General features: G+C 35.8%; 1 protein-coding gene across 3 annotated transcripts in view; it reads right to left on the bottom strand.

Moving 5' to 3' along the window:
* The window catches only part of LOC136825450 (basic salivary proline-rich protein 1-like), a 423968-nt gene that overhangs the window by 363276 nt on the left and 33192 nt on the right, over positions 1-27500 (bottom strand). For all 3 annotated transcript variants that reach the window (XM_067081920.1, XM_067081921.1, XM_067081922.1), the window contains exon 3: positions 13617-13808. In XM_067081920.1, coding sequence (XP_066938021.1) covers positions 13617-13808 — 192 coding nt within the window. The remainder of the gene's footprint in view (positions 1-13616; positions 13809-27500) is intronic.

Below are 27500 nucleotides of genomic sequence, written 5' to 3' on the forward strand. Positions count from 1 at the left end.
AGAATAAAGATTAAATGTTCTGTGCTGTAGCAGACACTCTTAAAACCTAATAATTCAGCGTGAGCTTGTAACTGGGATCATATTTCTCTTGCAGAATTTTACTAAACGGTGAAAAACTACCACCGAAGCCTATTCACCCACTTCGCCAATAATAGGAAATACAATCGAAGAAACTGAAATATCGTGATTGTAATATCAAAGCTGTGCTACGGAAAGATATATGAGTTCCAGTCTTCACACACACACATACATACATACACGCACAAAGCTGTTTAATTTTTACTGATGGAAAATGATACAGTTTTGCATAATTTTCAAAAGGTACATCAGTTATATATGATCCTGAAATGTGCACCATTTTACCAAAATCAGATGACTCATATCATTTCAGAGTTTAAAGAGCTCAATATCATCAGATGGATGCTAATCTATTGGCTATAAAACGTTATAACTTTTATATAAGACAAGACTATTGAAATAAAAAGTTAAAGATTTATTCAAGTCACTTGAAAATTAATCCTTTTATACAAACTTACATCACTTCTTAAATTAAGGAATATATATAAAACTATTTAATAAAAGTTATAAAAAATTATCAACTACGTATTTTAGATGTAGATAACTGGATGCACCGATTCTAATTCATTCCACTGAATGACAATTCTCAATAAAACCTCGATAAAATGCCCACCTTAATGAGTAATAAACTTAACTATGTACAGCTGACTGCAATTATACCCGAAACACCTTTCATTCGTTATTCTGCTACATCTATCATTAGTTTCTTTGCGTGACAAAAACTCAGAACTGCAGTGAACATTACATCATGAGTCTGGGAATTTAAATACATATTCACATACAGGTCAGAGACATTTGTTTCCTCTTTACCTGACTTTGGAAAATACACAAGTGAAACGAGAACGAGATGGCTCGAAACTTTCTGAATATAGAATACAGAATTTGGGCCAAAGGCCAAGCACTGGGACCTACGAGGTCATTCAGCGCTGAAGCGGAAATTGACAGTAAGAAGATCAGAAAGGTGTTAACAGGAGGAAAACCTCGCAGTTGCGCTATGAATCAATTGTTGGGAGAGGGTGGACAGTCAGATGGAGAAAAGAATGTGAACGGACGTACAGTAAATGGAATGAAAGAGGTTGCAGCTAGGGGCTGAAGGGACGCCGCAAAGACCCTCAAGTAATGCCTACAGTGCGCCGCGTGAGGTGTACTGACGGCACTACCCACCTAGGGGGAAAACTTTTTGAATACCTAATCGTTTGTAAATAGATACTTCAGATCCCTGAAGAGCTAATCTGAGCTCGAAACCTTGAATATATATACAAGTCCTTTGAAGAGGAAAAAAGATGCCTGGATGTCATTTGGCATCTCGCCTTTCAAAATACAATAAATCGCGTAACAGTAACAACATAACAATAACCAGGTGATTTTAAGACGTCACTAACATTACTAGCGTGGGTTGGTGGGGTCGACAACCTTAGCTATTCCAAAATTTCTCCAGTTTAAGTTCATTCCGGTGATGTTTGCATGTTTCCTAGTGTTTGGATGTTTAACTGCTAACAAGATAACTGTCTGGATATTATTACTGCCAACATCGTGCCTGCTTGAATATTTACAATCCAACAAAATGAATGGATGGGTGTTTATATAAGTAATATTTTCAGTGCCTGAATGTTGATATACCTACAACATAACTGTTCAGGTGTTTACACTGCCAACAAGATGATTGTCTGGATGTTTACGTTGCTAACATCGCCACTGCGTGGATGTTTACACAACCAATATCATGACTGGATGTTTACGCTACCAACATCGAAATTGTCTGGACAGTCATCCTACCAGCAAGATGGTACTTTAGACGTATCGGCTGCCAAAAAGATGATTGTCAAGACATTCCCACTACCAACAATACAGGTGTTTGGATGTTCACAAGGCCAACAATGTGAGTTGGACCATTTACTCCACCCAAAAAATAACCTGGATGCTTACTTTAGCAACATAATACTAATCAACAAGGTCTATTGCTTAGATGCTTAAAATTCCAACATTGTGACACTTGGGTGTTTACATTACCAACAAAATTATGCTTTTGATCACTAATTAGCCATTTAAATTTCAAATACAATGACTGACTGAACGTTCACACAGCCGACGTGACTACTGTTAAACTGTACTGCCTTACAAACCATCAGAATATTAGTCTTGCATGCAGTTTTGATAAGACGAAGGAAGGGACATTTGAACTACCTGTCTCCTGTCCAAGCAGTGACAAGTCACCTTTTTTTTTTTTTTTTGTCAACATAAGAGCGACAGAGATGTGCAAATAATCCATACTTATTCATGCCACTGTGTATGCATGTATGAGAGAGAGAGAGAGAGAGAGAGAGAGAGAGAGAGAGAGAGAGAGAGAGAGAGAGAGAGAGAGAGCTCTATGAATAATAAATGTCTCATAAAACAATAATGAGGAACAAGACGTACGATTTTCATATCCATTAATATCCTTTCATGAAATAAGGTCACAATCAAGTCAAAGACTCCCAGCACTTATTTAGGGTTATGCCCTACCCTGTATCTTTCATAACCCCCATTCTCCTCTTCGGGCCTGGGCTAGATAAAAACAGATTTGCCCCTCCCACTGGCCTTATGCTTTCACGAAATTCATAAAGTGTCTTTCCCAAAGACAGAAAAAAAACCTAAGCATACAAAGCATCTTATACTTACATAGGCAAGAACAAAACGTGGCACCTGTAGACCAAGATCTGACAAAAATCGCTTATCAGTCCTGCGAATTTTCCGCCGCAGTGTGCCCGGCTTTCGGGCTAACAGAAAGTGGTTTTGAAAACTCAGGTCGAACAGTTTTGATAAATCGAAAGACATGTTTTCTGATGCGCCTGAATACGGACACTAATTGGGAACTTTTCGGTTCCTAAAAGGGGGAGATAACACCGGAAAATAAACACCACAGGTAACAACTCAAACATATATAAAAAGGAAAAATATACATTCAAAGCAAGAAGAAACCATTAAATGCACAACGAAAAACGTCGCTAATAAAATCAGATTTCAGAATGCCAATTCATAAATGATACCAATTATGTAAAATAAACAAAATTTTCAACTTCAAAGCCACTTGGAACTTCTCAATACGTTGCTTTACAAAGGTATCCACATTCTTCATAAAAAATGATGAACACTTTCAAAGTAACTTTTCTTCAGTCGTTCGTTCTTCTCCAGTCTGCTTTCACAACATACCAAATTCCTGAAGAGAATATAAAATAATTTCTATAAGGGACTCCAAAAGAAAGCTTCAGGAGATAACTAGACCCTTTCCGATTCACAAGCAGGGTTTAACGCGAGCCATTCTCCCTTGCAAGGTGCACCACTTGACAGGAACGATCGCAAATGCACGCCGTTGACATCTAACACCTCGACCAACCCTACGGAACAACGCCTACTGTGAATGCCTGAACACCACCTCATTGCGGAGGAGCGAAACCATCTGCGACTGACGTAGTCTCATCAGATGCACCTCTGCAATCCGACGGCAGACGATGCAAGCACGACCAAGCAATACACTGCATGCCCGATGCCAAAAGGTCCAGTGCAGGAATCTGGCATTTGCAATTCTACAACTACGGTTGCTTACTGGAAGCATTCCGTTCACCTAAAAAGCATCAAGGGACTCTCAGGTATAAATCTTTCTTACCCCCTCCCCTCCCCTCCCCCTCTCTCTCACCCATAGCCCTGCAACGGCTCAAAATGTTAAAAAGCTCCCCTGACCTTATCTTGAACACAACGTCCCCTTCCAAAGCAAAGACTCTACCTTTACCAAGCACAAAATCCACAAAAGACAGCTCCCCAAAACACTCATCCCAAAATAAACAAAAAATTATCAAACAACCAACTCCAGTCACACAAAAGCAGCTCCTCTACCTCCATCGTCAATTCAAAGCAAACAAACAAAGCTTCACCAACATACAACTCCCAAGAAATTAAGGAGGCTCTCATTCAAATAACTCAACGGAAACAAAACAAACAGAGATCCTCCAACAAGTAAACTAAAGGACACATCAAATTAAACCCTTCCAAAAACTATCCCTACAAACAAAGCCAGAAGTTTCTCCAACAAGTAACCTTAAGCCAAGCAAAAAAAACAAACTTCTCCAACACCTAAAGCAAATCACCTTTCCAACAACCAGCCCTTGCCAAAAAAAAAAAAAAAAAAAAAAAAAAACTGACCAAAAACCAACAACATGCAAAACAAGTATAATGTTTCTCCAACAACTAAAACACAGACAAGAAAACAAAGCAAACACAGCTTCTCCATCAGCATCCTCATGCAAACAAACGGAATTCTGCCTCCCCACCCCCACCTCCCCGGGACCTTTAAATGAAGCCAGATGAATGACCTGGCACTCCTCAATCTACGCAGTTCTTCAGACGAATAAGCGATGATGATTATGACACGAACTCGATGATTAATGCTGAGACTTTTTCTTTATTTGCTCTAACATAATTCGTCTTCATACTTCATTATAATTTATTCGTTACTCTATAACCTATGATGTTTTATAGCTTAATCTTACAAGCAAAGGACCCATTTAATTGCAGTGTAATTAGGGAAAATACACATGTATGTGTGTTCATATGTACGTACGAACACGCAGATATATTATGAATGTGGTTGTCTGGCTACTTCCGGGATGTCATCAGTCACTAGTTATTAAAGGTAATGGTTTATTATTACCATATATATATTTATATATAATATATATACATTATATATATACATAGTATACACACACACATATATATATATATATATATATATATATATATATATATATATATATATATATATATATATATATATATATATATATATATATATATATATATATATATATATATGAACACATGAGAGCGTGTTCCACAAAAATAAATTTCTGACTCATAGGGAGCGAGCCCCGGTCTTCAAGTGAGATTCAGGGCATTAGCAATTCCTCCTCACACACACACACACACACAACACACACACACACACACATATATATATATATATATATATGTGTGTGTGTGTGTGTAAAACCATTCGCTACCATTAACGTAGACGTAGCACTAAAATTAAAAATACTGACGTTTCTATTTATTCACGACAAAAAGCGTGTATGCTTGGAGGCATGTGCGCTCCTAAGGGAAACGATATGTTATTATTTATACTGTATGTGGCAACTACGTCAAAGCGATACAGTTTGTAAACTAAGCAGCATCTCCACACATTTCATGCTATCGCAACATAGATTCCCTCACTTTTTCTGCTTTTTTTTTTTTTTACAGATATTGCACTAACCTGACACCTCACTCCATTTCCCCCATCATTATTCGTCCCTAGTTTGACAAGCTGGCGTAAGCCAATTTGACCTCATTCTGAGAAAACAGGCTTTAGAGATTTTGATATCATTCAGAGCTTCTAATCAGCTCATCTTCTGAGGGCATTTGGTTGGAAAATATGATAACGCTGACAGCTGAAATTCTTATATGTTATACAGTATCGAAAACTGATACATTGGCGGGAAAACTCAAAAACTTAAAAAGAAAAAGAATACGACATTTCATCAAAACAGGGACGAATTTACCCAAGCATCTAATTCGATTATCTTTAGACTTTATTTCATCACCACCAGCCGACAAACTTGCCCAAATGAAAATTATTAACACAGGTCATCAGCACACACATTTAAATATAATTCTAATGTATCTTGTGACAGGATGGATTCATTACTTGAATAACTCAGGGGAAACCAGAGACTAATTCCAATATTACTGCACATTTTTATCGTAATAAATCCTTCAACCGCTTCAGAATTAACGTCATAATTCCTAAGAATTCTTCGTATCGTCAAATAAAATGCATGGATGATAACATATTATAAACATGGTAAATTAGTTTGTATTAATATCAGATCTCCATATAAAGAAAAGAAAATAACCAAGCCAATCAGAGCAATATAGGCAAGTTACTAATATTTAAGGTCTTGCGAAATGTAAATTTCAATGCTTTCTGTTTGAAAATTTACATCAGAGAGAGAGAGAGAGAGAGAGAGAGAGAGAGAGAGAGAGAGAGAGAGAGAGAGAGAGAGAGAGAGAGAGAGAGAGTTCTGATCACCGGATATCAAGAATACGAAAACAGCTAATCGCAGATGGAATATGATAAATCACCATGCGAGAGAAATGAGACAACACTGATATAACGTTAGAACGTCTGCCAATTGCCAATTTGTAACTCGTTATAACAATATATATATTATTATCGGAGTTCGTGGTGATGAACTAAAAACGTCCCTCACAAACTATCATAATATTCGAATCTAAAACTTTTGTACAAAACAAAAAATCCTTATTGATAATGTCTTTTACTTGATAAGACTTCATAATATCCAACAGATTGTATGCAAGACCGCTCAAGAATAACAGGGTGGATGATAATTGACCCGTATGCTTGCGATGCTGGAAGAGAATTATCATTTGGGGATTACGTGGATTCTAAAAGTTTTTATTAGGTAGTTCCACCAACTTAACACTGGCATTGTTCATGTAGTTCGGACGGTATAAATGAAGAGCAAAAGTGACGATGCAAAACTATTAACATACTCAATCTAACAGATGTCCACATGTTCAGGATAAACATGAAATAAAAGCAAAATACACCACTCTAGCCATGTAACGCATAAAGCACATACCATTATCACTAAAAAATAAATCTGTTGCTCCTACATAAAATGAACCTAACAAATTTAAAGATAAGTGACAACATGTTGATACCACCGGTACCTTCAATATCTGACTCATATTTTCTTTTTTAACACTCGTCATAATGTGGTCCGGATTCCACAATAAGCTGTAGGTCCCGTTGCTAGGTAACCAGTTGGTTCTTAGCCACGTAAAATAAATCTAATCCTTTGGGCCAGCCCTAGGAGAGCTGTTAAATCAGCTCAGTGGTCTGGTTAAACTAAGATATACTTAACTTTCCTTTTTAACCCTAAAAATTTGACTTTACACGTGCATATTTCTAGGAGTTTTTTAGCACCTGGCTGACAATGTTTACAACAAATATCAAATCTTGGTGGCAAAACCGAAAAGGTGTCCCATTCGTGCGAACACATGCGACGTGACTAATGTCACCAATATTGGATACTTGATGCAAGGTTTGGTGGAAAAAAATATTAAGCGATCCCCGAAAAAGTGGTCATATTACACTGCCTTTTACGGGACTTCAAAGCTGGGATTCAGCAATGACCTTGAAAATATGAGTGCATAACAACAATCTCCAATCCACTTATCGAGTAAAGCACGACGGTTTATTATGAAAATATCAACTTTTAAATTAAATCAAAACAAGTACATCCCTTAAAAATCTACAAAATAAAGAACAGGAAGGTTTGGCCCAATGATAAAACAGCCTCGCGAGCTGAAAGGTTATGTGTGCTGGAGAGAGAGAGAGAGAGAGAGAGAGAGAGAGAGAGAGAGAGAGAGAGAGAGACCTTGTATTTACATCCTCTATAGTATAACTTTCGATCTTTCAGCAATAATGACAAGAAAAGATGATTTTTTAACTATCAAAAACTATTGTAAATACAGACGGAGAAGAATTATGCAACTCAACTGTCATGTTAAAAAATAGATGCAATAATATCTAGTTGGGGAGATAAAACTATTTCAAACATCTTTTAAAACGTTCACAAAATGAACAGAAATAACGCTAAAAGTCGATTAAAAGAACAGCAGTGACAAAGAATTATAAACAGAGATAAAATCGAAAGTAACTGGCGCTTAAAAGAGTCCAGTAACACAAGACTTACAAGAACACCTGTACAGGTGAGAACACCTGTGCTTAGAATCGCAGGCTTCAGCAGTCGCGGAAAAAGGAGTAGAGAGTAAATATGATTAAAAAATGAATGTGTTACACACAGTAACAATCAAGTACATTCTTTTTCTACAAAATGAATGTGTTACACACTGTAACCAGCACGTATATTCTTTTTCTACAAAATGAATCTGTTACACAGTACAAAGATCAAGTATATTCTTTTCCTAAAAAATGAATCTGCTACACACAGTAACGATCAAATATATTCCTTTTCTAAAACATGAATGTTACACAAAGTAACGACCAAGTATATTCCTTTTCTAAAAAACAAATCTGTTACACACTGTAACGATCAAGTATATTCCTCTTCTAAAAACTGAATCTGTTACACAAAGTGACGATCAAGTATATTCTTTTTCTAAAAAACCAATGTGTTACACCAGGTAACGATCAAATATATTCTTTTCCCAAAAAATGAATATGTTACACACTAGAACGATCAAGTACATTCTTTTTCTAAAAAAAAACAATGTGTTACACAAAGTAACGATCAAGTATATTCTTTTTCTAAAAAATGAATGTGTTACACAAAGTAACGATCAAGTAAATTCTTTTTCTACAAAATGAATCTGTTACATTCTGTAACTATCAAGTATATTCTTTCTCTAAAAAAACCAATGTGTTACACAATGTAACGACCAAGTATATTCTTTTTCTGAAAAAAATGAATGTTACACACTGTAACGATCAAGTATATTTCTTTTCTAAAAAATTAATGTGTTACACACTGTAACGATCAAGTATATTCCTTTTCTAAAAAATTAATGTTACACAATGTAACGATCAAGTATATTCTTTTTCTAAAAAAATGAAAGTTACACACTGTAACGATCAAGTATATTCCTTTTCTAAAAAATGAATGTTACACAATGTAACGATCAAGTACATTCTTTTGCTAAAAAAATTAATGTTACACACTGTAACGATCAAGTACATTCCTTTTCTAAAAAATTAATGTTACGCAATCCAACAATCAAGTATATTCTTTTGATAAAAAAAAATGAATAAAAATCAATGTTACATAATGTAACGATCAAGTATAATCTTTCGATCTCATACTCAAGTTACAATTACTATATTAACAATACGACGGCATATACTCATGTGCCACGGATGAATGATACAATTTGGAATTACATAAACCAGCAATGTTTGATTTCCCTGCTAAAGGGAAGGCGCGAGGACTATTTAAATGAAAAAAACAAAAAAAAAACAGGAAGGATTCTGGCAAAAATCAAGTAAGTGCGCTACGGATGATTCAATCAAATTCCCTTAGGTAATTAATCATATGTAAATCTTCCATTTCCTGTTGAAATAGACAGAAAACAATAATCTAAAATTAAAGGCTACAACGAATTATGATGATAATAAAATGACTGTGACAGGATCGTAAGATATAACTCCGTAAGTAAATATGAAATATAAAATTTTGGCATTTTTGGTTCTAACAAAATATTATTTCAACCTCCATTTGACAAAAATTGTAGAAAAATATCGTTGGATATAAAAAAAAAATATCCATTATACGAATAGTAATTATGAAAACTGATTCCCATGACTTTCTCATTACTAAAAGGCAATTAAGTTTTTTTATGATAACGGAAACGGAAAATACGAGAAACAAATGAGACAAGAATAACATCCAATTCGTAATGATCAGTTTGTATTTACTGATCAATTTTGATATCATGTTCTTTCCGTCTACGGGGGTAGAGGGAAATGAGTGACTATGAAAAAGCTAGCAGTCCTAATGGATATTTGGGAACACCCATGAAAGGTGAAGCGAAACAGAACTACGAGGCAATATGACAGACACGACTGGTTTATTCAACAGGCGTCACAATATCAAAGGACATGTGAGAAGAGCACGCACTACGGCGCGTTTAATGAAAGATCAAACAACAACATTTTACTATTTTTCCTAAAGAGGAAGAGGAAGGCAGGGCCTTCTGGGTCACATGAAATAAACCTATGAATCAATGCCACAACATTAAAATTGAAAAATAATTGTCCCAAAAGAAGGAATATAAAATCATTACGCAACGATCAGAAGTCAAACTTCGATCACTGTACAACCGATCTATGGTTAGAGAAAGTTGAATATGAATGTACTGGAAACTCCGGGAGACCAGTGACGGTTCTGCATAAAGAAAGGTAACGGCCGGAGAGATGTTACGATACCACATAAAGATGTGAAGATACCACACACGAGATGTTACGATACCGCATTATGGTAATCCGATATATTATTTACTCTTTGCGTCACAGACATCCTCTTTATCTGATGTAAGGTTGTTAATATCAATAAGGGTTCACAAAAAGGTCCTTTAACTGTAAAAACATGAATTAGAAGATTATAGAGAGGATCCTTACTAGTAAATCCGCTGTATACAAACAGCCATATGGATTAAAAGCATGTCTTTACTATATTGCAAGGTGCAAATCATGATTACACGGCGCAATAAAAAAATAATCGTTTTATCAGATGCACACTTACTCTTATGAGCTACCTTTTTTAATCTTTAGGGCTGCCTTTTCAAATCTTTTGAGCTACCTATTCATATCTTATGAGCAACCTTTACAAATCTTTATGTTATGAGCTAATTCCTATCAATCTTTTAAAATGTATATAATTGTCACCCTTTAAGAATCTCAAGCCTTCTTTTCCGTCTTCCTACTTTTACTTGTTTTCTTCATGCATCGGCTACATTTTAACATCAACTATATACCCTCATTGGTTACCGTACTTGAACGGAAATACATTAAAAATCAGCTAATAATTTCCATTGGTTTTAGATTCAAAGATACTGGCGATAAACAGACTCGATCAAAGTAGTCAGTTCACCAAACACAGACTATAAAAGTCAACATTTCTCTCTCTCTCTCTCTCTCTCTCTCTCTCTCTCTCTCTCTCTCTCATACACACACACACATAAATATATACTGTGTTATATATATATATATATATATATATATATATATATATATATATATATATATATATATATATATATATATATATATATATATATATATATATATACGTGTGTGTGTGTGTGTGTGTCGTGTACCTCATGACAAAATTATCATTACTACTATGACTCTGAAATTTATCAAAATGACAAAAATATGGAAATAATATTCATCAGTCTCGGAGAAACATCAATACTGCGAGACAGGTTCATGAAAAACACGCGTATTCGTCAGTCTTACGAAACAACGAGACAACCACCCATTACATCTACCTTTTATGTATCTAGCAAATGTTTAAATTCATTCAACTTTTTTATCCCTGAGCATCAAAACCGTAACAGGAAATGACTTGCAACAGAATTCTGTGAGTCCTTAAACAACCCTCGAAAAACAAATTACTTTGGACTGAAATGAGACGCGTCACTGACAAGTGAAGAATCCTGGCTCTTGAAACAGCTCAGTTTCAGATGAAACGAAACATAATTTTACAAGGAGTCAAACCTGAGTGGTTAAGCACACACAATTATGAGAGTTGAGACATCTCGTTTTGCACACAAAATCTGCCTAACACAAACCCAATGCTACAAGAATGAAAAATTTTAATTTCACTCTACGGGCATTCGAAACCTGCCCCTGTGATGAAACATTTTTTCCAGACGAAAATAAAACATATTTAATCCTACGCGTAATCGAAACCAATCTCTTAAAACAACCTTAAAATCTTATGAAAGCAAACTGTATATATTTCTGATTCTACAGGCCGTCCAAACTGGTCTCTCGAAACAAACGTAATTTCGGATGAAACCAGAAAGTAAAATCAATTCTACAAGCAACCACAACCTGCCTCTCGGTATATCTAATTCCGAAGGATATCAACACGAATAATTAATTAGCAAGCAAACATCCGCCTCTTAAAAACGAATCTAAACCCAGATGAAATCAAAACGTATAATTCAAAGCAAATGAACATCATATTTACAAGCATATTTACAACGTAATCACCTGTCAACGAGGCCTGGAGCACATGCAACAACAATGCACAGAGCACGAGGGGGAATATTGCATGGCACGCCCTTCCATTACGACTGCATGATGACTTCAAACACGGCGAAATGAACAAGTGCAACCTATGCAAATTTAAGCAATCAAGACAACATGTTTTGCCGACCAAACAGTTGCAGATTAACACTGCGGCACCGAATACATTAGTGCCAAATGCTGCCAAAACACATCACATGCCGGATCATGATACATACAAAAAATATTAATCTCCTTTCGATGGTATAGAAATATAACAAAAAGCATTAAAATGAGGCTGCTAACTATTCAATCTCTACCACGCCTATATACTGGAAGACCGTCAAGATGCAATTAGGTGACAACAAGAATAGATTGACAAAAAAAAAAATATTTTATAAGCCGAACTGCTTCCAAGCGATAACTACCTTCCCAGTGATTCAACATCATGCAAATACAACACCATCACTAAATGACTATAGTACACTATAGTACGAATATTTAATCTCAACTGCAAAACGCCCATCATTAACACTCGAAGCAGCGTCGTTATACAAAAATAAACTAATTTTCACCACTCAACAACGATGAAACGGTAACTATGGAATTCAGATCAGTGCCAGACGAATGTTTAGTGAATCACACCAGCAGTATACAAGGGAAAACAAGAGCCTGACAGCATTAAAACTAATCATTCCATCACGACACCAGTAATGTAACCATTCCTACAATACAATACCTATTCATTCATCATTACAGGATACGGCCTGACATCAGAAGCTTGTTTACAGGTCTTACAGCTTGTAATATGAAGATACAACCTATCTTATAAGAGCTGGTGATCGGGTACGTTTGCCCTTTGCCATAGCTTAAGTGACAAAATGCCAGAACACATCCCATTGACATTAAGTGTTTCTATCTCGTCCAGCTATTTTTAACCAAGTTTATAGTGCACTATGCATAGATATCTAAGAGTTCTTAATTATTGTGTTTACTTAGCTGTATCGCTCATTATTATTATTATTATTATTATTATTATTATTATTATTTATTATTATTATTAATTCATACAGACTGCTATAGTTCGCTAAATTCACGGGCTTCAGGTTTAGTTTGTACCTGAAGAATTTATGCAAATTAATTATTATAATAACATTAACATAATAATACTGATAACAGCAACATTACAGTCCCGTCAACTCCCTGAGATTGTTCATGTACAAGTAAATAGTTCTTAGCTTGTTTTTAATTTTAGTTTGCAAACTGAAAAATATACACTGAACAAATGCCCACAAGAGGTTACAAAAACTGAAACCAAAGGAAAAATGAAGAAATAAGTCAAAATTAAAGTTATTTGAAGAATAGAATTTAACATGGGGATACTTAATATTCTTTTGGCTAATATTCTTCCACAAATCTATATAACACATTTTCAACATGCGGACTATCGATTTCTCAAAGCAGACGAGAAATATTCAGTTCCTGGTCGAAGTTCGTTCGTCATAACGTTCTCATTATGTTCAGAAGGTAACGATACAAGAATTACGTAAACAATAATAAAACTAAGTTGAATAAAACACAGTTAAACACGATTCAAAGACAGCGATTCCCTGGCGTAATATACGCCCATGAAGAGAAAGAGCAAAGTTCACCACATAACATCAAGATATTCATGGTTACTTACCCTATCACTCCTCGAACTGCGATTGCTTTTGGAAGAACCTCTAGAAGAGGGTATGAGTTGCACCTCGGAGGCCATGCGGTTGAACTTCTGCGAGACCTCTTTCACCGAGATCTTTCGCTCGTCCTCGGCCGAGGCCGGGGTCTCCGCACCAGCACCATCCGGGACGTCCGAACCTCCGCCGCCTCCCATCACCTGTGGGAATAAGAGGAGGATTACCTGACTGAGGGGAACGGCGGTATTTGAAATGTTTTTCATTAACTGATCAATATAAATCATCTGAAATTGAACTACCTGTACATGAAAAAAAAAAAGCCATTTGGAATGCTCGTACTGTACATGTAAAAACAATCTTGACACTCTTGACATGGGATCAATATAAAATAAGTGTGTGTGTGTGTGTGTGTGTGTGTGTGTGTGTGTGTGTGTGTGTGTGTGTGTGTGTGTGTGTGTGTGTGTGTGTGTGATTGGAAAAGACTGCCTGACTGAGAAATGGGAATATTTTGAAAAGCTCCAACGTTGACCTTTACAAATTTTTATAATAAAAACAGGTGAAAAGACAAAAAATTTAAAATAAGACGTTCCACAAACTTTACACGCTATCATCATAAAATACCTAAAACTAAAAAAATTTTGACACCAAGTATATATAAATTACTTCATACAGAATTGCACGAATTTAGAAGTGATCACTTAATATAAAATATGCCTAACTGATAACTGAAAATACGCAAAAATTTTATATTAGTCATATAAACCAATCATTTCTTCATACAACCGGGAAGTGGATTTACCAAGAAATGTTCCGAGATTCATGAGCCACATTTGAAACGAGAGAGAGAGAGAGAGAGAGAGAGAGAGAGAGAGAGAGAGAGAGAGAGAGAGAGAGAGAGAGAGAGAGAGAGAGAGAGAGACTGTTCAGTGTTCCTCAATACCTTATGAGAGTAAGCCAGAACAAGTACGATTCTATATATATCAAGCTGCTAACCAGTCCAACCATTTACATGGAGATCTCTCTCGCAAGACCTACTAGAGAACGAATTTCACACACATACATACACATTATATGTGCATGTGAATTTTTTGTCATTTATATATGCTTGATTTTTTTATTTAAAAAAAAATACCGTTTAATGCTAAATCACTTTACACCTAATGGCGATTATGTATGCCAGGTACAGTTTGTTCCCTTTGGTTTCAAGCTTCAAACTTAATTGTTTAATGCCAAACGTCTTATTCACACGCCCTTCTGCTCACTAAACCTACACTTTTCTTCCTCTATCAATCCTGTCAACATTTTATTTTCTCAATTGAAATCCTTCTCAATTAAAATCCTTCTCGGATACACTGAATAATGTAAAGCCACCATAATTCTTACGGTTTCTTTTAACCCCCTTCATATAAAATTTATTTATTGTGACAATAGTACACAGCAAAGAATTTAATGCAATTTTCTTCACTATTCTGTCCTAAAAAAAAAAAAGCTACATAATCGTGGATGCGTTTCATACTGGAGAAACTGATTTTTTCGACAGCAATTTTGTTTGTTTCATTTGCCACCTTTACCTTCGCACACATGAAAAATTATTTTTCTAAACTGTTCCTTCATAATCCTTTATTCACGCCCTCTTCAGCTACCTTACTGCAGCATTTTCCTTGAAGGCTCACCTTCTGTAGCCTTTCCATTCTTCAACCACTTTACAGCCCTCCATAGGTCCTCAACATTCACTTCAACCTAGCACTATCAAACTTACTCTAACACTTTTCACTCTAGCATTACTCAAGCCATCACTCTCTCTCTCTCCCAGCAACCCAAGAATGCAAGCACTTCACATAAATCTTAGAGAAATGCTAGCTCATTACCTTACTAAAATTTTGTTCATATTCACCTCTCCTTTACTCTCCCACTTTCTACTAAATTCATCTACCTACCACCCTACATCAACATACGAGATTTCTTCTCTTATACAACAGCACCTCAATACTTTTTTTTTTTATTCTTTTCTAAACCTCTCATTTCCGCATCCCACCACTTACAAATATTACTCGCTTTCAGTACCCTCCTCTATTCACAAGAATTCTCAGCTGGCTTTGATCCCATCCACAAATTCAGCACAGGAATGGAATATAGAATTTTGGCCAAAAGGCCAGGCGCTGGGACCTATGAGGTCATTCAGCGCTGAAAAGGAAATTGACAGTAAAAAGGCTTGAAAGGTGTAACAGGAGGAAAACCTCGTAGTTGCACTATGAAACAACTGTTAGGAAAGGGTGGAAAGTAAGATGGAGGACAGAGAATATGAACGGAGGTACAGTAAAAGAAATCAAAGGGGTTGCAGCTAGGGACTGAAGGGACACTGCAAAGAACCTTAAGAAATGCCTACAGTGCACCGTATGAGGTACACTGATGGCACTACTCCCCCACGGAACACAAATTAGTTTTCATTACACTTCCCATCTGAAGGTCTCTGAACCTAGCTCATTTTCATCCACTATCTCCTAATACGATCTTCTCCCTCTCTTCTTTCCAAAATAATTTATCCTTAAATTACGATTAAGGCCATTTTTTTTTCACTTCGCCTCTCAAACTTACACTTTTATTTCTTGTAACTTTTTCTTAAACTAAAAGAACTACTCCTCTTCCCACCATTGCATCCATCAACTTGCTATGTACTACCTAATAATCTAATAAACTTTTTCTCACCATTCTCTTTTTCCTCGTTATAATAATATATATTCTTCTTTGGATATCTAATATTCCCAACAAAGAAGGCACAGTCCATGTATATTACCTAAAAACTCTCCATTTAATCCTTAACTCCATGCCTGCCAACAAAGTCACTTCTTTTTCAGTCACCTAGCTCTGCAGTCAAATCACCGACCACAACCATCCTTGCCAGCCACACTCCCCCAAAAACATTCTCTTTCAATTGCACTCTCTTCCACTCCAGGACTATATACACTACTGTATAATACCCAAAAATCTTCCCGACATTTCAAGCAATAACTTTCCCTATCTAATATATAATATATATATATATATATATATATATATATATATATATATATATATATATATATATATATATATATATTGAAATTTTTATCACACCGTGATTTATATACAATCATGAAGCTACAAATGTCGTTTAATATCAAATTCACGCTACCTCGAGAGTATCTCCGATGGAGAATTATCACCGAAGGGGAATTTATATAAGTGATAAATGAACAGGTATATATATTCAACGACTCCGTAGATGTTACCACCGCGCCATCAAGAGATGGCGCGGTGGTATCTACTGAGTCGTTGAATGGGTCCATGTCAAGGGTTCGCGTCCCATGGTACCTGTTCATTTATCACTATTCGGTGATAATTCTCCATAGATACTCGATAATAAGCGAATTTGATATTAAACGACAGCGTGTATATATATATATATATATATATATATATATATATATATATATATATATATATATATATATATATATATATATATATATATATATATTTACCTTTCAGCTACTCCAGACAATCATTCTCGTCCCTTCCAATTCCTGCAAACACGGCCCTTCCTCCTCAATGCCATTTGGAGACAGAAAAAAAATATTTCCTCAAGCACATTAGCTATTATACATTTCTTCTCATCTACACCAAAGTCATGCACTGAAAACCCCAAGACTTTGTAATTCAATTTTTCTCTTTATTTTCCATAAATATATGTAGGCTACAGGGTATGGGGCTGTCATACCCCATTCCTTGGCCTTTGAGACTCAAATCCCTCGAGTGGCGAGAATATTCTCCATTTACGGCAACCCACAGAGAGAGAGAGAGAGAGAGAGAGAGAGAGAGAGAGAGAGAGAGAGAGAGAGAGAGAGAGTGGTGCACGTGAAAGTACGACAATTCTAACCAGTAAAAACTGCAAGGGTCAAGTTTTTAATAAATGTACGTATCAATAATGCCCCAGTAACTGAAACGCCCAGTATATCCGCTTCACACCGCCCGCTACCGGTTGTAAATAATCCAAGTTCAAGTGAAATTGAAAGCACGAAGATTATGCTGAACGTTTGTCTCACAGGAAGTAAAGCAGTACATGATAGTAATGGCAAGCATATAACGAGGTTTCCTGTGGAACTGAATGTAAGATAACAAAAAATTAACGAAATGGAATGGAATAAAAAAATTCAGGCAAAAGCCCAAGCGCTGGGACCTATGAGGTCAATCAGCGCTGAAACGGAAACTGACAGTAAAACGGTTTGAAAGGCGTAACCGGAGGAAAACCTCGTAGTTGCACTATGAAACAATTGTTAGGAGAGGGTGGAAAGTAAGAAGGAACACAGAGAATATGAACAGAGTTACAATAAAAAGGAATGGAAGGGGCTGCAGCTAGAGGCCGAAGGGACGCTGCAAAGAACCTTAAATAATGCCTACAGTGCACCGCGTGAGGTGCACTGACGGTACTAACCACCCCCCGGCAACAACCTACGGGAAACAAAAGATAAACGAAATGGCAATTTGAAATCTTTGGATAAAATTCATAAAATAGCTTGCAATGAATGAGGGAAAACTAAACAATTTCTTAATAGCCGTCATCACGAAGACACACGGCCTATTAACAAACCATTAACGCCCAAATGTTAATAAGACGGGCGTTATAATAGAATGAAATAGTCTGCTGAACATGAAAACCATAAATATCCACCATTCTCTTAATTTAGTGCAATGCATCAGCGTTTATCTTAAGCATTAAATGCCTTACTTCTAATAGCTGTCAAATAAGTAAAATCCCATCTGGTCATATAATGGGAAAGTTTTACCCTAGGTGAGGTGGCTTCAGAGTAAAAAGAGACTACAAACAAGGCGGCAAAGGTCACTACTACTTCCATGCTTTAACTGCTGAATTGGGGATGACCCCTGTCTGTAGGTACCAAGAAACAGGGCGTGGAGCTAGCACCATTATCTCTACCTTTCCATAGGAGAAAGGTGGTGTGTATGTATGTATGTATGTATGTATGTATGTATGTATGTATGTATGTATGTATGTATGTATGTATGTATTTAGAAACAATTATATATATATATATATATATATATATATATATATATATTTATATATATATTATATTACAGTATTTACAACTTTTAATTATTACATTTAAATCTAGAGGCACACATCGGATAAACGATTCACTGACGTCGGGTATCAAAATCCTATTGATTTTATATACTGTATATACAGTAAAATGCAGTTAAACACACATATATACTGTGTATATATACTGTGTACATATATATATATATATATATATATATATATATATATATATATATATATATAAATATTGTTTCTAAATATTACATTTAAATTTGGCAGTGTAAACTGAATACACGATTTGCTGGCGCCGGGTGTTTAAATCCTCTTGATTTGATATATAACACTGTGAAAATATATAAATATAAATATAAATAAATATATATATATATATATATATATATATATATATATATATATATATATATATATATATATATATATATATATATATATAGTCATATATATATATATATATATATATATATATATATATATATATAAGTCACTACGTAATACATATCAAGATTTTAATATGTGGCATCAGTAAATATTTTATTCAGGAGACGCTATACTAAATTTAAAAGAAATATTTTTGCAACTTACTACAGCGTGTATTGAACCTTGACTATGCATACCATCAATTTTACCTGAACTACCGAGTAATAGGGTTAGTATAATTAAGGCGGTAACGAACGTGAGTTAGTAATATCATTAGCGATTCATCTACAATACTAAGTATCCTTTATTACAGCCCTCTAAGTATATTACCCTCGAAAATTTCCCTCAACCATGACAGGTGTTTTTGCTTACGGTAATACTGACAGTGACGTGTCAGCAGCAACTACAAATACCTGAATGAACGTGGAAATAACTAATATGAATGGATATGTAAAATCGATTAAGGTAAGTTATCATTTCAATACAACAAACCGCCCGCCTCTCTCCATTAAAGAATTTTCGCCCCCATCGATAAACAGATAATTGAAAATATACGGTTAGGGGGAAAAATGACAGTCCGAAGGCTTCATTTCCGTAAATTATTGGTCTGTTCCCACTTTTGTATCGGACATTTTTAATCCAAACACTTTCGTCACAATGCAGTGCTATTTCAACTGCGCGGTTCGAAATTATACGAGCGTATCCATAAAGGGGAGACCATAGATATTAAAACGATTATCAACGTATTTTATATTGTTATATGGGGATGTTTATTGGGAAGACGCACACGAAACTGTTACTTAACTTCTCCTCAAGCTCTCGACAACAGCAATAATAATAATAACAATGATGATGATGAAGTCTTGTGTCACAAAATTAAATATACATACACATATAGTGGTTCCATAATAAACTTTGAAGGAAGGGGAAAAAGATAAAGTGTGCAACATATTCTTTGATACTCAAATATATAACTTACGATAACAGCTAAGCAGTATTCCATGATGAGGCGTTTCTGAGCAGTTATCATGGTGAGATATACTAAGGTAAATGTTCTTGGAATTTTTTTAAATATACATAGGAGGTGAACGAAAAGTGTACAAAAAATATATAAAAAATAAATTTTCATGACATTATAGAAAGATTCATCAACTAAAAGTTGGCATTAAAAATTTTTTTTTTATACTCAAGCTTCAGATCTGTTCATACCTTCTCAAAGAATCATGAAATTACTGTAAAAATGATGATGATGAAAACAGCTGAGTCATAATCAAACTGGAACAATTACTACAAAATCCTCTCCACCTTTTCACCCATACGTCAAAGACAAGTCACGTTATCGGGGGCCGACTGATTATAATGGATGTGTCAAAGGCCACCTTCACATAATGGTTGAAACGTATCATAAACCTGAACATTACCGCGCTAATAATACTAGAATATTCTAATTAAATCACTTTACTTGCCATCTATTAGATTTCTCTGACAATCTCACATACATATTATTTATCCACTTTCTACTTGATCAATTTCCAACAGTCAATCATAAACATGAAATTAACTTAAACACCAAATACTACAGAATAACAAATGCTCCCGATACATTTTACAGAAGACAATTTTATGTCTCATAACTTTTGTCGATAACCTAATTTTTCATTAATTAACCATTAACGTAATGGAACCCTGGATCTAAATCTCGTCTCTTCAAAGGAACAACGATAAAAACCATGAAAAGCCTCGTGCTATTAAATATATTCTTGTAGGCTATATCAGGTATAACACTCTCCACTAAAAACCTTTACATAATCCCTTAAAACATCCATTTTGACTATCAATATTTTTTGTACTTAGAAGATAACTTCACTAATCAAAACCAAGACGATGCGCTGAAAGATAGAATTTCAGCTAACGGCCAAGCGCTTGGACCTATGAGGTCAGCCACTGCTGAAAGGGAAATTGAGAGTAGAAAGGTTTGAAAGGTGTAACAGGAGGAAAACTTCGCAGTTGTACTATGAAACAACTGTTAGAGGATGGGAAATCATATGGAAGAAAGACAATGTGAATAGAGGTACAGTAACAGAAATGATAGGGATTGCAGCTAGGGGCCGAGGGGAAGCTGCAAAGAATCTTAAGTAATGCCTACAGTGCACCACGTGAGGTGCTCTGACGGCCCTAACCGCCCCCCCCCGGGGGTTGAATGGCTTGGCTTCAATAAGTCATGCAAGTGACAACAGACTTTCCTATCTTATCAAAAGCATGTTCAGCAATGCCTCACAATTTAAAATTTTGTATACAATTTCGTTTATCGGATAATATTAGTATTTCCACAAAGGGAATAACGCCTAGAGATGGGAAAGACATTTTACAGTCATGATGATAACCAAAGACGGCGCAGCAACCAATCATATTAGTACCGAATATCATTTACACAGGCAAACATTAAAAGCTTTAACTAAATAAAAGCTGGCAAAGGATAATCAGAAATCACCACAAAACTACCTTGAAATGAAGCTTTGGCCCACTTCCAAAAATATAAATATATACGCATTTTATGCCATGAGAGGACATGTTTCCATTTCTAGAAAAAAAAAATTCTTGTCTCAAAAGTCTCCACAAAGAATAATTACCGTTTATATGTGTGATTTTTATTTATAAGGTACAAATAAAAACCCGTTCCACATTGAGGGGGGAAAAGTCTCCATATAAACATTGGTTGTACTGTATACTGAAAAACTGCTCTTAACATTTTATCCGTTATACTCGATTGGGGAAGATGATGTTGATGTGCTATGACCTCCGTGTTAAATCGAACTGTACAGTACGTTACTGCTACTCATCAGCTGGAGTTGTAAATATGCGCCGAAGTTTCTTTGGCGCAATCGAGTTTTCTGTACAGCCGCTACAGCGTATAATCAAGGCCACCGAAAACACATCTATCTTTAAGTGGTCCCTATGAGCAGCGGCCCATGAAACTTTAACCACGGCCCGGTGGTGGCCCACCCTATATCGTTGCCAAAAGCACGATTATGATTAACCTTAAATAAAATAAAAACTACTGAGGCTAGGGGATTGCAATTTGGTATGTCTGATGATTGGAGGGTGGATGATCAACATATGAATTTGTAGCCCTCTAGCCTCAGTAGTTTTTAAGATCTGAGGACGGACAGACAAAGCCGGCACAACAGTTTTCTTTCCAGAAAACTAAAAACTCAGTATGAAGACTCTGGCCTCCCATGAACATAAAAACAGTAGGAACATCGGACATACTGGTACATTTAAATACACGTACAGTCATTATTTGGTTCTGCCTGTTCGCTGCAATCACCAAACGAACTACTAATTAAAATAAGTTGATTCTTCACCCCCAAAAATTCATCCAAGGAATGTCACGTTAAGGAAAAATATATATGAATGTCAAGTTAAAAAAAATATATATGTTTATATATACACAGTATATAAATTTATATATATATATATATATATATATATATATATATATATATATATATATATATATATATATATATATATATATATATACACACACATGTATATTCATTATCTCATTGCAGATGCAGTTTTAATACACTGGCTAGAGAAAGAACTTACCAAGGAACTCTTTAACTTTGCTACGCAAGTACAGCTTTATCTGGTAATGTTCATGCCAAACATAAACAGATAATATCCTTAACACAAGGAGTACTGGAAAACAATAGTTGCGTGATCTGCGAGCGTTAATATATTCATCTTCCCATTTAGCTTCACACATGTTCAATTCTATATAATTTACGAGTTCTATGTTGACGATGCAGTTCATTTTAAACTAAAGGTCTTCTGCAAAACATACAACCTACTGCAGTAATTAAAATTTATAACTAGACATTTTCATGTTTCTGCACTTAAAATCCTAATGATACATTAATGAAATATATCTTCGCCGGTAACCTTTACATTATAGCAAGTTCAGAAAATGAGAAGAATAAAAATTAGCACCAATACAGATTACACAATATGAGAAGAATAAAATTAGCACCAATACAGATTACACAATAACGGTAAGTTCAGACATTTCAACAATACTTTGTAACTGCAGTGTGATGTCTAACAGATTCTTGAAGGGTTCCGGAATAACGACTATCCTGTTATTCCTATTTTCCAAGTTCTCCCACTGCCTAGTTTTATTTGAATGGTAGTTTAGCAAAATGACTTTTTATTACTGTAACACGTTAATTGTTACAATTATCTTGTAATCCACGGTATAACAAAACTTGGCACGAATTTACGATATTCATAACATAAACTGATTGTAGAGCTATTCGTGATGTTTACCTGAAATAAACTATTTTCTTCATCCATAATAAGAAGTTTTAAAGATTATAGAAAAGAAATACGGTAAAAAGTTAATTAAAAACACTTAAATAAAACGGAAAACCTCCAGCCAGAACTACCATACCCTCTCATGACTTCCCAATAACAAAGAGTAGCAAAATCAGCAAAACAATTATTAACCCAGACTTTTCTAACTTATTTCTCTCGACGAGGCCACAGTAACAGAGCTGGAGCAGAAACAGCGAGCGGCGCCTTCGGAAGCGCGAGCGAGCGAGCAAGCAAGCAAGCAAGGCGAGCTAAAACGCAGAATCAATTTACATGGCAGCGGCTCAATTGGTGATGAAAGCAGGACGAGCAAAATACATTAAAGAACAGACACGTTCAGCGGCGGGAGCGTCAAATGAAAGGCCTTATATCCCTATTCTTTTACAAGCGTTGTGTCTATTTCAAAAGACCAGGCCTTTGCAACACAAATTCCGACACAGGCGCAATCCGTGTTCCCCTCGCAAGGAACTTTAAGCAATTAAACCTTCGCGCATTTCTCAATCCCGGCATTTTCAGTAAATTTGCAGCATACAGGAAACATGCCGCCGAGGATGTCAGGCGGTTTGACCAAATATTAGAGGACTCCAAACAGACGCACACGTTAATGTCGGAAGTAAACGAAAGTCGGAAGGGCGGAATTAAACAGCAATTCACTGAGCTTATATAACTCGATCTATTCTCCGAGTATATAGAAAATACGTCTAGAAGTGTATGGAGAAAGAAAACGATGGGGAGGGTTTGTTATTGATGAGCTGACGTGCCTGTTATTCTTAACAGTCGGCATCTAGATGATATCCATTACCATAGCTGCAATAACTTTATCTCAAATACCTATATCAACACAATTTTCTAAAATAAGTTTGGAAGAGTAACATTCTACACATTTATACCAATAAGCTCTACTTGGCGTAAAAGCTTTCAGATCAACAAGCATCTCCTAAAACACAAGAAATATTATTTAACAGAGATTCGAATGAGTTGCATGTCTCAAAGAGCATTCTTCTACAATATGAGGGAAGAAATATGTAAGATTATGAATATGTTTAAGCTTTAATGCCTGTGGTGTTGATGATTTTGGAATAAGCTATATCGCCGATCTATGATCAGGTAAAAGCAATACACAAAAGATCCAACGACGTACCATCAAGCGATGACATGTTTCCATGGTTCGAGCTCAACTACGAATTTCACAGCTAAAATTCTACGCTCCATGATTTTTCAAAAAGAAATACTGAAAATGAAATTGTCACACAACGTGCTAGTCAATAACGGAATTACACTCAACCCGTTGATGATCGTTATAAATCATAACTTAATGAAAATAAACACCTGCAGACTTAGCATAAACGCATCTGCTATTAACAAACAGTTCCAATGGAATATGCATCGTACATGCATAGTATTGACCCCTACAAAAATGAGAAAGGAAAAAACGCGCATGAAGAACATACATTCTGGTGACCGGACATCAGCATTTTCTTCAGACGAGCTACTTGACTCATTTTCCGTGTTTACTTTCCTGTTACCCCTCGCTGAAAATATACGGGTTCTCAGGTGAAGAGCCACTACACAGAACGACGAACGAGAACGAAAGGCGTGTGGAGGGCGGAAACGAGCAACTGAAAAAAATGAGCGTCAGTTCTGTAGTTAAAACAAGGACTGGGAGCTACTGTAAGTCTCGGAGTTAGCAATGATAGTTAAATTGAAGAGTAAGGCAATCAATACGTTGACCTTTAGACGACAAACTGTTAATACATATGATGTCAATCTACTATCGGGGGGAGTGGCGTGGAATGAAGTTGTGAGAATTGGCAGCAAGGTAGACCGCACAGGTGGCAAAATACAAAAGCAGCGTTGCTCTCAGCACTAGATGAAGAAAATTATTCAAAATATAATGGCTAGAGGGCAATGAAGGTCATAAAGATCAACTAACTGGAAAAACTAGCGTTCGGATACAGAGCATCACAATTATTTCTACCTGAAACTAAATACAAATGGAGTTCGAAATTTCTAGAATGACAATTAATCCCAAATTAAGTAGCGAGTCCAAACAGATTGGTAAGACTGGCACATCTAAACTACCAATTACTTGGAAACCAAATTCTGCCTATGAGGAGGCTGTTGCAAGAATACAAACCGTATGTGAAATAACAGTTAGTTAAGAAGCTCATGTATCATAATCCAGCAGCTGGCTAAACCGAATATGACGAAGAGTGGTAATTTTTTTATTTTCTTCAAGACTTGACATTCGCTGTTGGTTAAATTTGGGCATTCACTTATATATACTCAGCTGCTTGTGACCTGAGGTCTCTGCATACAGGGGATGGGTCATGTGGGCTATTCATAAATGCCACTTGGCGAAACGAGCTCGACCAATTCTTAGACGAGATTTCAATTCAATGTAGTTTTTTTATAGGATGTATGCAACAACGAAATGACTGGTTTGGTCGATTTCAGTTTGCATTTACCAGCTTTATTATTCCATAAAATTTGCAACTTATTGAAGATGATTGAAGATGATGGATTTTAACAGACCTTGGACAGCCAAATTACATTCGACCACAAGCAATCCAACAGCGAAGACATATGCTTACCACTCTCTTAACGATGCCAGGCATTTCATCGCATTTGGGTAAAAACTGAATTTCACAATGACGGTTAAGGATTGTCAATAACAACGCTGACAGCCGATAAGTGGGGCTTCCTGTCTCTTTATTCGCATATTCATAAATCACGACTATCTTGTACTTTCTCCAGGAAATGGTCTTCTGTTCGCTGTATCAGTAATTCTCGGGGACAATCAAAATCCCATTCCTTCCAGAAACACCGTTTCTCAATGAAAATGATGAAAATAAAATCTCATCAACTTAAGGTACAACGCATAACAATCGAACTTCCAATATAAATACTACAAGTCATCTCCGCTCCGCCGTTCAAACACTGTCTCCTCCTTCGCATAAAACATAAATAGCCGCGCCGAACGACATCTGAAGTTACTTAGAGGGGAAATAAGCGACGGATATCAGTTATTGGAAAGCCATCTCAAATATTAACGACAAGATAATGCCGTCCACCAAATGCATCACCTCTTGTAATATGCATGATAAAATGATCGCCTCAAGTTGTTTCAGAAGGACGCAATGGCCATCCATACTGCGCACTTATACTTGAACGATCCCATCAACAATCGATGGGCATAAATTCCCAAGAACTCCTTATGACTAAAGCAACTGATGAGATACCATGAATGGTGATATGACAGTTTGTAAAGGGGAGGGACGGACGAAATGAAACACGCCCAGACAGACGCCATACCTGCAATTATTTATATAAAATTTCCGTCACCCAGGTCATAAACTGAAATGAAAACAAATCTAAAATAGACATGCTAGCACAATACAAACTGATTTCTCCGATAAATGCCAAGTGACCCTTCGACCACAGTTCACAAATTACCAGTAGATTGTGAAATCAGTCTAATTGCTTTATTCTAGCTTTACATTTCCACAGATCCCTCAACGAAAAAGAATATCATATTCACCAAACGTTTCTAATGAATATAAACATACTGTACATGACCATGTATGTTCAATTGTATATATATATATATATATATATATATATATATATATATATATATATATATATATATATATATATATATATATATAAATATAAACATACATGACCATGTATGTTCAGTTGTAGAGTTGTATCTAAATGCAGCTGCGTTACGGTTCTATACAAGGAGAAATCTAATTTATTTTTTATTTAGGACATAACTCGCTCATGCCATCTACTCCAATCATTTTCTCTTTAGATTCAAGTTTAAAATGTGACAGGCAACGTGCAGTCAAGTTGCAATGCTTTAATGTCCACAAAATACCGTCACGGTGTTAATATTTTCTTTTGGAAATGACATGCAAATCCCAGTGACAGAGTTACGTAGCTGTAACCATGAGGAAAACTGACTAAA

This window comes from Macrobrachium rosenbergii, chromosome 37 (assembly GCF_040412425.1).
Source record: "Macrobrachium rosenbergii isolate ZJJX-2024 chromosome 37, ASM4041242v1, whole genome shotgun sequence".
Lineage (NCBI taxonomy): Eukaryota > Metazoa > Arthropoda > Malacostraca > Decapoda > Palaemonidae > Macrobrachium > Macrobrachium rosenbergii.